Source organism: Halyomorpha halys, unplaced genomic scaffold (assembly GCF_000696795.3).
Source record: "Halyomorpha halys isolate HHAL.00 unplaced genomic scaffold, Hhal_1.1 Scaffold223.1, whole genome shotgun sequence".
Classification (NCBI taxonomy): domain Eukaryota; kingdom Metazoa; phylum Arthropoda; class Insecta; order Hemiptera; family Pentatomidae; genus Halyomorpha; species Halyomorpha halys.
In genome coordinates, this window is record NW_027115445.1 from 541638 (window position 1) to 560497 (window position 18860).

Genomic DNA, 18860 nt, shown 5'->3' on the forward strand with positions numbered 1-18860 from the left:
AATTTACCAACTTTTCATCATAGTAATATAGTATCAGTTAACATTTTATAAACAGTTTTTATCATGCATGAAAATGAGTAAATACAATCAAATAAAAAAAGTTCTGAAAATAAGTACGACACCAACATTTTAATAAAACTTGTAATACCTCAAATTTTAATATTTTTTTACTTTCACTGTTTACAGGTATCACTCTATAGCAATTATAACATAAATATATATTCATAAATTAAGAAAAAATACAATACCTGAACTCTCAATATCCTCAATTGAACAATACTTTCATTATCTTCTTCTTTACTCCTCTCAGTTGATAACTGCAATCTGCCTACCAGATTAATTTTTCCTCGTTTTTGTAATTTCCCATTTTTGCTAAAAAATAAAATAACTAACTAACTAACCGTAAATAACATAGAGTCCAATAAACTAAACATGAAACAGTCATTTTCTTGTAATTATTAGGTAATAATATTTTAGTATTTTTCTTTATCTCATTATTCAAGGGCAGACCCGTAACAGACAGGAAAATAACATTTTTAAGATAGTTTCCAGTTTTTCTAGCACTTTAACATTTACTCAAGTATGCCATAGCCACCAGGAAAGTAATTTGTTGTTGTAAGTATGTAGCTATTTTTTGAACACATGGCTCGAATTCTCAGCAATATCTCGTGAATGTTTTGAAACAACTTGAGCTCAAAATACTGTTGTTGGTGCATAGTCCAGCTGCATTTTTTTGGTTTATTTCCTTTATAAATGAAATAGCTATTGTCTACTTGGAAAGTGATTAGATTACTTTAACATTTTTAAAAATTTGAATTAAAAAATGCACATTTCTGAGAGAATGATCCAAATTCAATGAATGTGAGAATGAACACACACAATCAAAGCCAGAACCTCCTTTTTAAAAATATTTTAATTATAATAATATTTTGTAAATTGTTAAATTGCTTCTGAAATTTAAATAGGACAAAAATTCTTATTTGTTAAATAATTAATTACACAATACAAATAAATTATACTTACACAAGACCAAATTCTTGATTAATCCAAAATACGGTGTTCTCATCAAAATCTTTTGGAGACTGAACTTCAGGTGTATATATAACTACTTGTCTTTTCAACTTAGGAAATGCGACTAGAGACTAAAAATATATATAACAATTAAACCAATAAAATTACTTAATTAAAAGTAATGTAGAGGTTTGATGAAGTAATAAGTATGATTAAAAATCACTAACCCATAATGTTCTCCTCAGCTCAGGATCTGGAAGCTCCGTTGCTAGCCTGAGGTTTTCATAGGAGATCTTATCAAATGGCCGCTGGTTCCAAGCAAACAGAACAGCCATTTGAAAAGTGGTAACATCAACATCAAATCGCCCAATGCCATTTGAAAATGTAATCTGAAATAAGATGTAATGTTGAAGAAAGGAAATGTCAAGGCGCATGTGAGTGTTTATAAAATTAAACGAGCAAATAAAAATAATAGACCAATTAAATAGACCAATAAATATAACCATAATTTAGTATGCAATATCTGAAGATTCAGTAAAAAAAAAAAAAGTAGAAATAGAAATTTTCATCTTGAATATCTTGAAATATTAAAAGCAGTCCTTTTTTACAGTGGGCTCGAACATAATTTTGATCAGGATCAATTATTATTATATTTACAAAGAGGCAGAGTGATAGGTAATGGTCAGGTGTTAATCGGTATAATTTATTGGTAATTTTCTCAGTTAAAAACCAGGATACAATCATTTGCAAATATCAGATGCTAGAAGACCATGAGTAGCTTAAGTTTCATAATTGATCAAACCATATTATGGAAATAAATAATACAACAAGAAATAAGAAAAAAAAAACTTGTTTGTTGATGAAACTTAGTAAAATCATTTCATTTATAATGAGAAAGAAGAATCAAAAGAGTCCATAAAAATCCTACGGTGGAAGGATGTTTCTTAGAGGAGGAAGAGGAAATGTGGATTCTTTAAATGAAATATTAGTTTCAGTACGAGTGATGCATGTTTATTGAGTTTTTTTAAATGGTGAACCTTATGGAAACAAAAGCAAATTATACTTGATCCTTTTTCTCAACTTTATTCTTTTTAAAAAACTTCCAACGTTTCGACCACTTAGGTCATTTTCAAGGATACCTTTACTTTGTTGTCATTTTCTCTTTTAAAATTCTTAAAAATGCCGGCCTTTAAAGAGAAGAAGTTCTGTTTAAAGTTTTCAAATGTAAATGATAGAAAGAAAAGTGGTTAGTACAGGTTTTAAATTTAGGAAAGAATTATATAGAAGAAATTATGTTAAATGGGACAAAGGCAATTAGCCGGCATTTTTAAGAATTTTAAAAGAGAAAATGACAACAAAGTAAAGGTATCCTTGAAAATGACCTAAGTGGTCGAAACGTTGGAAGGCTTTTAAAAAGAATAAAGTCGAGAAAAAGGATCAAATATTGTTTTTAAATAAACTAAACCACTCTCAAACAAGAATATATAAATAAAAATTAAGCAAATTATACTTTATTATAGATAAAAATTCACATATTTTTGTTATTCATTGTAACATAATACCACTGGAAAAGTAACTAGAAAACTAAGAAATATTCAGAAATAAACATTGTATAAAAAATTAAAGTAGACAAAATTTCCTACAAATTAAGGTAATCTTTAATCATTTTATGTCATGAGAGAGTGAGATAAAAATAGTCCAGACATCAAAGATTCAAAAATAATGTTTTCAGGAAAACAATATAGTAGTCTTCTTCTTAATGATTCAAAACGTATTTTAAGATGCTGAATTTGAATTTCAGATTTGCCATCTTGCTAGTTGATAGTTTTACAACCGAAATAAGGGAAAAATGAAACAAAATATAACTTTTTTAGTTTTCTATTTGTAACTCAAAAATAATTTCCTCTAATGTATATTATCTTTTATTTTCAAACATGGGATGCCATGACATTTGTAAAGAAGTTAGTTTCAAGTTTTTGATATTGATACTGGGGGATTATCAAACTGTTACATGGGAAATTTGTTTGTGTATTTTACAGAGGACCAAAAAGTAACCCAACTTTGGCAACATCTAAACAAAAAAAATATGGAAGATCATTAAGAAAAATGTATATACTTTTTCCTGAAAACACCATTTCATATTTCAATTTTTGATGTTTGAACTATTTTTATAGCACTCTCTAGTGGGGTCACAGATTATCAAAAAATAAAATGTAATATGCAAATTTTGTAAGATTTTTTGTCTATTTTAATTTTATATAGATTGTTTATCTCCAAAAAACCCTTAAGTTTTTTGATATTGGCAAAAAACTTTTAAAAAACTCCATATTTTGATAGTATTTTATTGTGAAATTAGTGGCTGGCAAAGTGACAAACCAAAAATTCAGATTCAGCACCCTTAAAAACATACTGAATAACTTAACAAACTTTTTTAAAAATAAATAAATTAAACAACCCAAAATAATTACAAACCGTTCCATTAGACATATGATGATACCACTGAAGTTTCCTTCCACTGTGTTTCTTTTTATAAAAATCTTCGACCTCAGGTATGTAATCTTCTAATTCTAGTGGTAATGACACGGTCACTCTTTCGCTTCCTCTAGCCCACGCACCAGCATTTAATATTTTAATATTTATTGATTCTGAAATATAAAAATGATTTATAATACAAGAAAATATAGATTTGTTAGATAACAACAACAAGTAGAGCACAATAAATAAAAAAAACTTATAAGTATCCACCTCCAACACAAAAATATAATATATAGGTTATTAATATTACCTGCTATACTTCCTTTAGTAGACCTATATTCTTCTTTGAACTGTTGATTCAAATCTTCACTAACTTTAATATCCTGGAACATTCTAGCTAATTTATTTACATAATCTGCAGGCATACCGACTTCTCTTAACCTGAAAAATGTAGGGGTTCAAGTTTAACTGGTTGTATTGTTAAAGTTTACTTGATATATAAATTGTTGAATATAACTTTTATGAATATAGCTTTACTAATTAGCCTAAATATATCCCATAATTAAAAAAAAAACTTACAAAGAACAAGCTACTTTTTCAATCTCCACTTCATAAAAGTCTGAATAGACAAAAATTCAAGGAAGGTATTTTGCATCTCATCACCAGTATCGGTGATACATAATTTAGCCTAATATTGAATAGTATACAATGGTCCACAGTCTTGAAAAGAGGTAATTGGTACGAGATAACTGCATATTGGGGAAAGGGTCCCAGATTAAACGTCGTGGGTTTGATTCTGACCCAAGTAAGTCAAAATTTATTTCACGAATGCCCTGAGAAATGAATCTTGACATTTGCACTCTGTGGTTGTATAGGTCTTCGATGAAAGACTTAAGTTTTAAAAAAATCTACTATTAGGTTGTAAGTTATATCAATGGAACTGACATTTCATACACCGATACACCCCTGATTTAAACAAATTATACCAACTGTTAATCACAAAAATTTAGAACAGCTGTGTTAGGGCTAACTAGTAGTAGAGTGATTTATGATACTGAGGCATAAAAACTTTTCAACAATCATTTGGTTAAAACGTTATTCAGTTATTAAATACAAGTGGTCCAAAGATAATAATAAAAATAGCATAGAGATTTACATCACATCTAAATCAAAGTCAATGAATTGTTTTTTACATACCATTCTACCATATTTTCTTCCTTTTCTGAATCTGCAGAGGTGTCTAGGATCAATCTTCTAGTAAGATGAGCTTTGTGAAACCTCATAAATACATCTTTATTTTGAACATATTTCAAAACCAATAACTAAAAAAAAAATAAACAGACATAATGTATGTAATAATTTACAAAAGAAAATTAGTATCATTCTGGAACTCGGCTCCAAATGAATAGGGCATAATCATTAAACAAACAATCTATTTGATTTATTTCATAAAAATTAGTGGAGTGAAAAATATTTTATTTTTCGGTTATTTAACATAATATTATATTACTTTCTTATTGAGTAGAAATACAATTGGGTGGGAGAAAGCCCTACAGATATATCTCAGATTAGAGTTTATATAAATGGTAGACTAGAGTGTATATAAATAAATCTTTTAAATTTTTTATATTAATACTGGCTGCAGCCTCTGAAGATTTACAAGGAAAGGGTTTAATTAAATAAATTATAGTTTTATGAAAGTTACTGAATTTTCAATAACAATGGAAACTATAAAATTCCATAACATGACAAATTTGAGAGTCCTATATTCTTCATGAAGGACTTTATAGTTCCCTATACTACTTAAGGCACTAGATCCCACTGAAAACGAATTGTTTATTTCTTTATTTGACAATTTAATTTTCTACTTACATTAAGGTTTATAATCATGCAATTCACAATTAGAATATAAACTTACAACATCTTTCAGTTTTGACTCTATCTGATCTGAAGTTAATCTCTTACTTAGAGGAGTTTTCCTGAGAAGCATATCACAGTAGTTAGCAAGAAGTTCTGGACATTTGGATTCTGGTTGGCTTTTAACACCACCACACTGGAAAAATACAAAACAAAATAACAATTCATGTTGATGTAAATATATATACAAGTAATTTGAAGAAAATAATCTAATATAAAAAAATCTGGTGTAGTGTATCGCTCTAATTTGAGTTGAAATCATTTTTTGATTCAAATTCACCACTTCATTATTATTTACAAGTGTAAAACTTTCCCTTACTATATTTAAATTTTTGGGTTAGGTAAACAAATTATTATTATGATGTTTTAATTGTCCATGGTTTTTATGACAATAGTAAAAAACTTCGCTACTGTCATGACAATTATGGAATCATGAAAACATTTATGTCCTTGTTTAATTAACAATAAAATTCTTAGATATTTTATACTTATCCATTGTTTATTATTGCGAACAATGAGAGATGATAAATTATAAAAAATGAAAAAAATTGAAGGTACTTTAAAGAAGACTACTTTTAAAATTTGAAATCTAAGCCAGTCAGAGAATGTCGAAGAGGATAAGACCAAGCTGATACTAAAGACCACTTGATTATACATAGGTATTAAGAGTTTAATCGAAATCGCTTAAAGCCGTTTTTCAGAAAATGTTAAGAGAGTGTGAAGTCGATTTTAGCTAAAATTTCTGCCACATCCCAAGCATGTACCTACCATAAATACATAATTTCAGTTTCATACATTATGAACACAAAAAATGGAAAATTAAATTTTAATGCAATTGTTATTACTATATACACTTCCACAGAGGTGCTCAACGATTAGAAAAAACTGAATTGTTGACACTATATAAGGAAACTTTATCAAATGGGCTTATGAGAAACTAAGTATTAAGCTTCATCAAACATACTTCTCCCCATATACTGATCACAAGTGTATTGTGATATTGTTCTAGAGGATATTTCTTGATGAAATTAAGACTTTATCAATTTCCTTCCAATAAACAAATCCTACATTAATCTAATTAATAATTTAGAATATACCTGTTTACTTGGTAATTCAAGCCTAAATACAGTTGTATCATTGACAACCTGTTTGTAAGCTTTATCTCTTGCAGTCAAGAACCGCGGATCATCATTGAATGCATCCTTCACAAGCTTACTAAACTCATTGAACAAATTAAGCAGCCTTTCCACATATTTCTCTGAATCCTGTAAAAAAACAATCACTTTAACAGGTATCACTATAAATATAATTTGATAAGAAAATTTAATAGATAAGCATTATATATAAATTCATATATAATACCTGGGTTATAACATCTGCTGATGCAACCATATCAGCAAGCCCAGCATGGACTATATGATCTTCGAGATCCTTTAGCATTGGTGCTATTCCGTCAGGAACACGATCCATTAACTTAAACATTAGCTGTAACTCTGTAAAAACAAATTATATCTGTCTTAAAACCAATACAAATTAGAAAAAAGATAAAAATTAATGACTAAATATTGGTTTTATTACAAATTTATAATCTTTAATATAAAAATATCGCAAGTTATATTTTTGTCACCATGTTTAATTAAATACAGTTAATTAACTAATATGAATAGTCACTTTTCACGCAACCAAAAAAAAAAAACTTGGGTTTCATTTTCAACTTCTCCATTGCATAGAATCTTTATATCTCGAGCTATAGACTGGTGTTTATAAGACTTTATTTTACAAGAATGCTTGCGGTAAATAAATAAAACTAACAAATACAAAAAAATGCAATTTTTCATATTATTTATTTACATATGATGGTGACAATATTACTACATCTACAATTCAGTTTCAGACTTCAACACCATAAATAAAATAATTCAATTTAATAAAAATTGATATATCACAATAAGAGGGACACAAATTCTTTTTTGAAATACTTACTTTCTGTTTCGTTGGATTTTATCATTCCTGCACATTCCGCTAGTATCGTATTTCTAAATGTAGATACGAGAACATTGACACAGCAATCAGTCAACTAAAGTTAAAAAAAAAAATCTATAAAATCTAAAATATTTAAATTTTAGGATATAAAAAGGCACAAAATCTATAAAAATAAACATACAACTTGCACGGAACCACTACAGGGCTCAAGATATTTCTGGGCTCTCAATTCTTCTTCTCTCAATTTAGCATCAGCATACTTCATGTAGTTTTGTACTCCATTCGCTTGTAAATATTGAGGTGCTTTCATTTTATAAAAACTTTCAGTAGCATCGATATAAGCTTTTTCAAAATTTTCCCTATATATTTGAAGTTTGTCTTCAGGATTTGAACAAAGATTAACTGAAATACAAAAATAAACAATGAATTAACAATTATACAAATAATTCATAAAAAAAAATGTTGATTGGTGTGATATGTAAGATAAAACAAAAAACTTGAATTGATACAACATACAACAATGAAGGCCATCTTGATTGCTAAAATAGCAACAGATATTTTGGACTCATGGAAGCTATGTCCAGCTTATGATGGAACGACATTGGAGGATTGTTTCCATTTCTTAACAAATGAGATTATCATGATTATCCACGTATCATGAGAACCGAAACCGATACATGCCGAAACTAAGCTATATTAACCAAAACCAGTTATATGGATTTTTTTTTGTATACTCACAATCGGATCTTAAACTTTTTTTTATATATGTAACACAAAGCCTTATACCCCTTAATAGCCTTAGAGCAGGATACCTATCTTCACAATAAGATATATAGTTTTTCACTCTGACTAATAAATGTAGATAATCCCAGTTTGGATATACTGTTTATAATCAGCTTATATAATAATTTATAAATTACGACTATTATTTTTTATTTCTAAACTATGAGCTTATATAAATGATTTTTAATTCACCATTTGGGTACACTGTTTTGTTATTAGCTTATATATATATTCTAATAGTTTGGTGATTCTTATTAATATTATTTAATGATTGTTAAATTATGTACTTTACAGGCTAACTCTATTGAAGGTGGGGTTGCCACATAAACAAATAAATTATTATTATTATTATTATAAATTAAAAGAATGAATTTTTTTTTTACGCTAGCTGCTCAAATCTGGTCACATGAATATGATGGAGGCGCATTGTGCACTAACAGGAACAACAGAGAATAAGACCCAACAGGTGATGGACATGGTTACTATGGCTTGTTTTGCGGCTATGGTATGCACCAAGCTAAGTACTGGTCGTCCTTTGGTCTACTGGTGGAACGAGTCTACAGCTGACTGCCATGTGTGGAGTGGAGCCATGCAGCAAGGAGGAAGTACCAGTGTGTGAGGGGTAGTTCTCAGTTCCAAGAACTTTAGGAAGTATACAAAGCTAGGTAGCATGAACTACAGCAAGCTATCAGCTATCTTAGAAGTGTTTAGTTTCTGGTTGAGAGAGGGGTTCTTTCCTCAACCTTAGAAACCCCAACATCTAGTCCTGATCCCAAAGAGTAAGGGACAGCCAAGTGACCAAGTTGACTGATATGCCTTTTACATACAGCTGGCAAAGCATTAGAGAAGATCCTAACAGGCTACAAGAAATCACAGGTGTAGGAGGTCTCCCTAGGAACCAATTTGGATTTCACAAAGCGAAATCTACTGTAGACCCTATCACCTTGGTGTTGGAGATGGTTCAGAGGGCTATCATGGGTGTCGGATTTAAGTAATCCGAATTTTTCGGTTATTTTTTAGTTTTATATAAAGTCGGGGTCGGGGGTCTCATTTTCTGATGCCTCCCCCTTGCCGCGGACACCGGAAGGCTCCGAAGACACTGCAATGCTGCCCCAGCCTATGCACCATGCAAGCTAGGACCTGGCTTACCCCTACCTTCACGCCAGAGTCCAGGACACGCTGGCCAGCCTCCGAGGAAGAAAGATGTCTCTTCTGACACCAGGCGAAGATACATGGTTTTCACCATTTCACCCACCGCACACGTAGACGAGGGAAGCGGCTAAGACATCACCGCGGCAGCGAAAACGTCATTCACCAGATAAGTAATATCCATTAGCCATGAGACCACCCAAATTTGTTCCTATATTATATTATCATAGATAAAGATTTTTGGACTAATACAATAACCCTGTTTGCCCCTCCAGGGAATTAACTTTATAAATAAAAGGAAATACATGCATGTTAATAGCCAGAAAAGTCTCACAATTTTCAGCCCCCTTTTTCCACAATAATTTTAATTATCATCGTAAAATACACTCGGGATACCTGAACTACAGCACGAGCAGGTCCCGATGTAAACAATGGGAAAGAGATGGAGAAGTGACCTGAATTGTTATTGTGCTATCATCACACTGTATGTGAGAAACACCTTTAACTCAATAAGGTTAAGTTGTATGTTGGATGCCTTTCAGGGTGGTATGGGTATGCCTACATATCTCATGCAGGTCATAAGGGACTATTTCAAGGATAGGACCTTTATATGTTCCACAGAGGATCTTTAATGTGACTGGTGGAGTTCTCCAACCTAGACTACCAGAGAGTACCGAAACAGTGGGTTGTGCTGATGACATCGCGGTAGTAGTTGAGGCAAAATACAAAGAGGTGACTCTCAGAGCTTCACAGAGTATTTCCATTGTCAACAATTGGCTGGCATCCAAGGGACTACAGTTGGTAGACGCCAAGACGGAGAACCTTTTCATTAGTAGCAGGAAAAGGAGGGAAGAAAGCCCAGATAAAAAAACTAAACCCAATCATTTTCAGAATCTTGAGCTCAATTTGTATCAAAATATTCACGATATCTAGTTCAATAATTTGAGCCATAAAAAAAAAAATCGGCAGAGCCAATCACACAATCGTCGATCTGATTACAATAAATACCTAAATACTTTATTTATCCTACTTGTACCTGGTTAGATGAAATTATCAGGGAAAATCTAGAAACATTAATTTTTACAATATTTATAGGTGACGGTACCATAGTAAGTCATTTAATGAAGTTAATATTTTTTTATTCAATAAGTAATAGCCAATCTCCAACGAAAAAGGATCCATAGGCTTAGGAAAGAACGAAACATGAGGAAAGTATCCTCCATGGCTTAAGTTGTACTTTGCGTACCTAATACTTACCATAAGATTCTCTCACACCTATGACTAGTTGGGAATCAAATGCCTCTCCATTTCTCTCAGCATGGACTAACTTCATGGCAGAATCTTGCAACCTCTGCTTTATATCATTGAATATACTTTGGTTCCAACTGTCTAGCATGAGCTGAAAGAGGAATATAATGTTTAGAAAACAGGAAACAATGGATGATTATATCCAGTAGCTTACAGATAGACAAAAAATGATTCAAGTCTTATTTCATGCCATACTATGTAGGATGGATCTACTATATAGTTTCAGAGATTGGGACAGTAGGTTCTCTGATATAGGAAACAGTCTAATGTTTTTAAATGTTATACTTATATTCAGCGATAGATTTTTTCTAATTTCTATATTCAACTGTTAAAGTTAAAATAGAGTGCCTATATTCCATCATGTTCAGATCAGACAGGGCATTAATTGAGGAAAACTTTAGGCTTCATAAAATAAAACTTTGGTCAATGAGAAAAGAGCAGTATTTGTATTATCCATTATAAAAAGCTGGCATAGTCATGTCTAGATAATCATCATGACAAAAACACACCCATGGAAGCCAATGCATTATACAAACTTTTTAAAGAGACCCCTACAAGGTCAGTTGAAATGACAGTCATCATTAAAAAACCCAGACTGATGAGACTGACTTGAATCACGAAATATCGATGAATAAGGATCTCGCACAATATCTCTTTCAATTCATCATAAACAGAAAGCTTGTCTTGCGATTATTTTGGCGTTTGGTTGCAAGAATAAAGTGAAAATCACAATATGAACAAAGCACCCACAGCCTATCATCCACTTTTTTTGAACCTCTAAACTTTAAATTGTGAATGATCAGATTTCAAATTTCTCAGAAATCCATCAGAATTATTTATCCAAAATCGATCTGAATGCCTATCTCTGGTTTTACTGCCATTCCAACTAACCATGTATGGATCCCTTAATAAATTTGATATCATTGAGTGAAATATATTTTTGGAAATAAATTTAAAGATTTATAAAAAAAAAAAAGAAAGAAAAAAATCAAAATGAAAACCTTTATTAACTTTCATAATCATTTAGACTCATTTGAGAGACCCTGTTTTTGGAAAATTTCTGCAAGAATAAGATATAACAATATTCTATAGTTTATTCTTTTAAACTTTAGAGGGTTGGTAAACTTAATAACAGGTTATACTATCTGCATTGCCACTAAATTTAATAATGTTACAAATGAATTTACAAACATATGAAATTAAAATGAAGTTACAAATCTGCCTTCTACGCCACAACCCCTGATGAAGACCTGAAACTCAGGTCGAAACGTCGGCATAAAATAAATAAATATGGTTTTGTTTATTTATGTTGTTCTTTGCTGACCACACCCCCCGACAAACTTCTCCAATCATTAATCTACGGTCAACTATCTACACCTCATTAATAATGCTACCTTTTTCTACTGTTATTTATTTCTACAATCTGCTTCATATATGTTTTAATTGAAATTAATAATTATTAGGTTTTATATATTTTTTTCTATTATTAAAATATCCATTACACTGAAGATAATTATTAAATAGGATATTATTTATAACAAACTCCAAGGGACTAGGCATATTCGGTCATCATTTCCAATCGTTGTTATAACCAATAACTAAACCTATCATGTAAATGTAAAATAAGAATTAAAAAAAAAAAAGTTATTGCAACCAAACACGAATAAATTGCTTTATTCTGTTGTTTATTTACAACTTTATTTTTTACAAAATAATGAACATAAATGAAATATTAAAAATAAATTAATAAATACTTTGCTAAGGCTTTGAAAATCATGGGTCCAGAAATATCCATGATTATAGCGGATACTTCATTATATCCGAGGTTGTTATTAAAGAAATCCAGGGTATATTATATTTACAATTAAAATTATATTCGATTAAGTTAATTTTTGCTACTTTTATTGTTTTCTACAGTCTGCTTACTGTTTTTTTACTAAAATGAAGTGAAATAAATAAATATTTTATATTGTATTTCTTCTCAGAGATTAAAACAGCCATTAAATTAAAGACAATCTCTCTTGTCAATTTTTTTTTTTTTTGTCCATTTTGTTTTTCTTTATAAACTTGGGAATTACTTAGATCTATAGATGCACTTGATCATCTATCTACTCATTATATGTATGTAGGATACATGAATAATACAACTTTAACCACTGAAATCGTGGGGTACAGTACAACTAGAGCATTGATAATCGAATAAACCTAATTTAATAACTTAAATATATTAAATTAATATAAATTAAAATTAAATTGTACAAGCAGAGGTTTCAATTAACTGATATATGTCATGCAAATTCATCACACCTTTGCAGGTAGTTGATAGTACTACTATAAAGCAAATCCTGATAGAATGACAGTTAATGTCAGTTTATATGATTACAGTGATTGCAACAGCTTCACTATCACAGTCAAAGTAGAAACCCAGCAGAAACATAATAGAAAACTATCATCAGAGTGAAGAATGGAAAAAAAAAAAAATGCCTAAGAATTACCTTTCGTACGATACTCTCCTCATTCTGTGGTTTCTTATTAACTGACATGGCTTTCCCAGCCAGTGCTGTTTCCAACTGACGGAAAGGTGTCGGTAGGTAATCGCACTGGGTAAAGAATTTTCTCCATTCCGCAATGTATGCTTTAAGTAAGGCTTGATCGTCCTGGTGAGAAAGAACCCTCTGGAATGAATTAAAATATATTCAATTCATTTAACTTAGAAATCACTTTCTATTCCTATAATAAATAAAAAAATGTAAAATGGCTCATTGTAAAAGAGTGAAGCTGAGTAGAAGATGTAACATTTTTATATCATCTGATCCAAACTTGGTGCCATTAATTGCAAGTATAGCTTCATTTCATTTTAAATTAATCATAATATTTATTTACAACCACTTCAAAAAATAGAAGTTGGAAATTGAAATAATTTATTAGAGCTTTAAGGAAGCCACATCAGTCTAGGTTTCCAGAAGTTGTTAAATACTATTTTCTAGAAAACAGAGAAAGATCAATAGAGGTAATAACCTCTATTGAGCTCATATCAAAATATCCATAGCAAAGGAAAATCAGGTTTTTCCCATTTTGGCTGAAATACTTTCATCTCAATCATAGGGTGAAAATAGAAACTTTACATTACCGCCTCTTCAAACACTACTTATGCCAGAAACCCAAGAGGATCAAAAGTGTAAATTTTGGTAGGTAGTGGAAAGAAATACTTCTATGCATAAAATTAAAATGAATGGAATATGGTCTGGGTGCGGTAAAAAAAACCTCAAATAGTAGATAATTATACTATTTTATTGAGCCAACGTTTCGCCCCACGTTGCAGGGCTTCGTCAGGGGTAAAAAAGATACAAACACTATAGTTACAAAAAGGAAAAAAAAAAGAAAAAACATAAGTGTAAAATAACAGGGGTATAAAATGAAAAGTAAGATATAATAAGAAAAATAAAGGTTGTAAATAGTAAATGAAAAGGGGAATAGTAACAGATATATAAGAGAAAAAATATTAAAGAAAGTACAAATAAAGAGATGAAAAAAGAAAATACAAATCAAATGATGAGACAGAATGCATAACTGTTTTAACGGCAGTCAAAAACCTAAGTGACGGTTGGTATTGGGAGGAGTGGGGACGGCAGTATTGCCACAATAACGAAAATAAATTTGTAAAGTAAACATAGTAAAAAATTATTTAAATTAGGTGAACAATAAATGGTAATATACATAATAGGGGGAGAAGAAATATTTAAAAAAAAAATAGTAATAATGGGATACAATGAGTGTAAGTGATTAAGAAACAAAAATTATACCAAATGAGTGGGGATACAGAAAAGTATAAAATATAATAGAAAATTAATAATAAACTAATTAATATAAGTACACTTAAGAAGATAAAACATGAATATAAATTAAAAGATAGATACATGAATATAAATGAAACAGGAAAAATAATTTAGAAAAAAATTATAATAATTTAGAAAAACAAGAATAAAAGATATGACAAGAAGATGGGCTTCTGAAATGCAGAAAAGAGTGAAAAAAAAAAAGTATTATGAGGATTTTATTGTGATCAAAATGTGTCGATATGTACATATTTTTTTTTAATATTTCTTCTCCCCCTATTATGTATATTTCCATTTATTGTTCACCTAATTTAAATAATTTTTTACTATGTTTACTTTACAAATTTATTTTCGTTATTGTGACAATACTGCCGTCCCCACTCCTCCCAATACCAACCGTCACTTTGGTTTTTGACTGCCGTCAAAACAGGTATGCATTCTGTCTCAACATTTGATTTGTATTTTCTTTTTTCATCTCTTTATTTATACTTTCTTTAATATTTTTTCTCTTATATATCTGTTACTATTACCTTTATTTTTCTTATTATATCTTACTTTTCATTTTATACCCCTGTTATTTTACACTTATGTTTTTTCTTTTTTTTTTTCCTTGTTGTAACTATAGTGTTTGTATCTTTTTTAGCCCTGACGAACCCCTGCAACGTGGGGAGAAACGTTGGCTCAATAAAATAGTATAATCATCTACTATTTGAGTTTTTTTTGTTACCGCACCCGGACCATATTCCATTCATCTATACACACGGTCAATTAATAATCTTCCAATAAAATTAAAATAAATCAACAGAGGAGAATCACCTCAATCTTGATTCAAGAGTACATCAAATTGTGGAACGAGGCTAGTTTTCAAATATTGCTATCTCATTACTGAAGTTAGGGAAGCTTTATATTCATGTAGAAAATTAAAAAAACTTGTTGTGATCAGAATTGAAAAATTTCACTCACATTTTAAGTTTTAAAAATCAAGAAAACATATTTCCTTCCATGCCTGAATTTCAGTTTGTTTGTATTCAAATTTGTGTTCCAATCGAACAATTAATTTGATATTGAAGAAATCTTAAGGGATTTTTTAATTTGTTTTTGTAATTTCTTATACTGAAAATTCATTAAAAACAATGAGCAATAATATTTTCAAATTAGATATAAAACAACAACAAATATATTAGTATATTATAACCTTTAAATCCAAAGAGAGAAAATACAAAAAAAAACAATTAAATACAAATTGCAAATTGATACTTATCATAAGATATTTCCTACATTTTCACAGAAAACATACAAGTCTTTTAATTTAAAAAAACCTTAAGATTATGAGTAAAAGTTAGTGAGGGAATTAATGTAGTAAAAGTATTAGCAACCTAACAGAGTATTCTTTAAACAAAAATTTAAGAAAAATGGAATAGTTAAGTTTGGTATTTTATGGCCAGTTTTTTTTTTTTTAGTTGTTAAGAGCTCTACACAGAATAGGCCATGTAGCCAAACATGTTCAGGCATATCCTTAGCAACATCCTGTCTGCACTTGTTGAAATCCAGCCTAGACGGGTAGACTTTAATTTTGCGGTGGCCCCACAGAATGAAAACTGGACCTTCCCACTCTGATTAAAATAAATTAGTAACCTGATATGATAATCACCGAATATGTCAGAAATGGTTGGATAGGGAGTAAAACAATGTTAGTTTGAATAGTCATGTAAACCCAAAACTTTTAAATTTCCTTAATTAGTTTTCTGTTTTTATTTTGAAGGCACCAAATTCAAGATTGCACAAATACTATGCAAAATTAAGCCAAACTTATCAGGCACAGCGCTGAAATGGAGTGGTCATGTCAGGACAGTTCCCATTCTTTGAACTAGGCAATTCTACCACAGTTTGCAGATCAACAGATGGTCTACCAGAGGCTCGATTGTGTGTGGCTCTACTTTTACTGTATCAGAACATATCTCATGGACACCAGAGAGGATGTAATGACACTTTTGAAATCTATCTAACAATTGCTGATAAGGAACTTTACTAGGTAAAACCCTAACCATATAAGTGAAATACTTTTTCATAAATACACTTTATAAGCAATTATTGTGAATGGGACAGCTAAAATTCAACAAAAGCAGTAATTATTACATAAAAAATAACAAGAGAACACTTGTACACGTAAACTAGGCATAGAATAACAAATAGTTCCTTAGCCCTGATTGCTTTATGACTAATGATTAACAAGAGTATCAAAAGTCTAAAAAATTAATATATGTAACACCAACACCTGTGCAGAGACATAACACACTCATAATATAATGCCTAAGTCTTTCATGACAAGATTGATAAAAGCAACACAAAATGTTTCTCATTTAAATACATCAAAAATTCACTGTATTTATTTCACTTAATTAAAAGAATAGAAAAGTTTTTTTTCAGTAAATCTGGAGCTACAGCGTAGCATAAAGTAAAATATGATAAAATCAGTTTAAAAGTAAAATGCTATATATAACGAAAACAATCCTTAAAAACCAATTATACCGAGGGAATAAAGCAAAAGCAAGGACCATAAACGTGGAAAAACAATTAATTTGAAAATTTTTTGAATTGTTTTACTAGCCAAATTATAAATTCTATTTTACCTGTTGGGCACGTTTAATAAAATCCATTATATCATCCTTCAACGCATCCTTTACTTTAGGAGGTCCTTTCTCATCCCACAAACATACAACATGAACAGAGTAGAAAATACCATGCCATTCATTTTGAGTAACTGGCTCCTGTTGGAGCAACTTCAATATAGTTGGCCGCATCGATGGCCACTGATCTTCAAATGTCAACTGCCCCTTATCCTACAATAATGATTTTCCACTCAATTAACTCGAAAACAGAAGAACAAATAAAGGGCAAACACTTAATTTAACCCATATATCCATATTATATAAAAGTTAAAGACTATTATAAAAACAATTTAATTTGATACAACTGATTTAATAACAATAAATATATATATTTATACACTTATTAACTTCTACAAATAACCTTAGACTTATAAACAATCTACTTGAAGCAATGAGTAGAAAACTAGAATTTATTTACAAATAACAGATATTATGTATGTATATAATATGAAATAAAAACAATTCAAACAATGACATTAAAAACTGATAATAGTTTGTGATAAACACTTATTCCATAAACATTTCCCACAATTAAAATAAGATTATATCTTATATTATACAGGAATGAGTTATGAACTGTATAATATTAATTTTTACAAGATTTAATTATTTTTCCATTGTAATTACAATATCCCGGCAAAAATAAACAAACACACACCTTCAACATAGCCGCCATGACAAGTGAAACCTAAAATAACCAGTAAATTGAGTGAAAATTGAACAAACTATCAACATCGATTATACAACATACATCGAAAACAAGAAAGGAGGCAACGACCTGATTACCAGATATTACTACATAATATTGGACGACTTTCAAATTTGATAATAAATTAAATAAATCTGTACTAGTACAACCCATAGAGGGTCAGAGATGCAGTACTTTGTAAAGATGTACTTCCAAAAATCAAACGTTGTGCAAGTGATTTGACCAGAATCACGCTAGATCGCCAGATTTTCTCCCCAATTGAAGGGATACCAACTTTATGAGGCTGTATGGACCCATGGCTAAAGTAACGAAATAAATAATTGTCTGTTACTGCAGGATTCGAACTAGATTCCTTGGAGTTGATAGGGCAGTGCCTTACCACTGAGCCACGCCACTCCCCTAGAAATTTGATACAAAGCTAGAACTCCATTAGCAATAGATAACTTTTAATTAATACTGGTATGGAAAGTAAAAATTGTGATTAAAATACTAGAGAACATCATCACTTCATTAATAAGAACATATATAATCAATATCACTTCATGTGTAAGGATTAATCTTCATTCCACTAATACCTGCATTAAACGTTCAATAACAATTTCAATATTTTTACCATTTCTATAATATTGTCAATAATATTGGCCTTGTGAGGGCTACTTAGTTATAGCCGATTCGAAAAATATCCCAATTGGAAGGACGAATTTAAAATCGTTAAAATGTAAATTGCAGACACCTCTACTTAATTGGAAAGGAACGGGCTTAGTGCCAAAAAAAGGCTTAATTTTGATGTGAAGACAAGCTAAAGACATTTTCCAGTAACCTGAAAAGTCGTTACATATTATTAGTGAATGTGCCATCCAGGCCATTTTAAGTTGTTACCGATAACGTTTAGCTTGCTTTTCGAGTCTAAATTATATTTTGGGGGGTGGGGGGGAGAAGGACCATCATAAAATAAAAGTCCACACCCAAAGCCTATTCTCAACCAGCGCCGCTGCAGTAATGAGGCAACCGAGGTAGACG

At 30.3% G+C, this 18860-nt stretch overlaps 2 protein-coding genes across 2 annotated transcripts in view; one reads left to right on the forward strand and one right to left on the reverse strand.

Annotated features, from left to right (window-relative positions):
* Window positions 1-1387, forward strand: part of sra (RRM_RCAN_like domain containing protein Sra) — a 35344-nt gene extending 33957 nt beyond the window's left edge. The window contains exon 5 of the mRNA XM_014419190.3: window positions 1257-1387. Coding sequence (XP_014274676.1) covers window positions 1257-1288 — 32 coding nt within the window. The 3' untranslated portion in view covers window positions 1289-1387. The remainder of the gene's footprint in view (window positions 1-1256) is intronic.
* The window catches only part of Cul5 (cullin 5), a 19812-nt gene extending 1965 nt beyond the window's left edge, over window positions 1-17847 (reverse strand). Inside the window, exons 1-15 of the mRNA XM_014419176.3 lie at window positions 17790-17847; window positions 17093-17302; window positions 13122-13301; window positions 10576-10717; window positions 7568-7788; window positions 7387-7480; window positions 6766-6896; window positions 6501-6668; window positions 5405-5539; window positions 4684-4808; window positions 3797-3927; window positions 3484-3656; window positions 1239-1400; window positions 1024-1142; window positions 249-372 (exon numbers count right to left, since the gene is read on the reverse strand). Of these exons, the coding sequence (XP_014274662.1) occupies window positions 249-372; window positions 1024-1142; window positions 1239-1400; window positions 3484-3656; window positions 3797-3927; window positions 4684-4808; window positions 5405-5539; window positions 6501-6668; window positions 6766-6896; window positions 7387-7480; window positions 7568-7788; window positions 10576-10717; window positions 13122-13301; window positions 17093-17302; window positions 17790-17807 (2133 nt within the window). The 5' untranslated portion in view covers window positions 17808-17847. The remainder of the gene's footprint in view (window positions 1-248; window positions 373-1023; window positions 1143-1238; window positions 1401-3483; window positions 3657-3796; window positions 3928-4683; window positions 4809-5404; window positions 5540-6500; window positions 6669-6765; window positions 6897-7386; window positions 7481-7567; window positions 7789-10575; window positions 10718-13121; window positions 13302-17092; window positions 17303-17789) is intronic.
* Between the last annotated feature and the right edge of the window lie 1013 nt (window positions 17848-18860).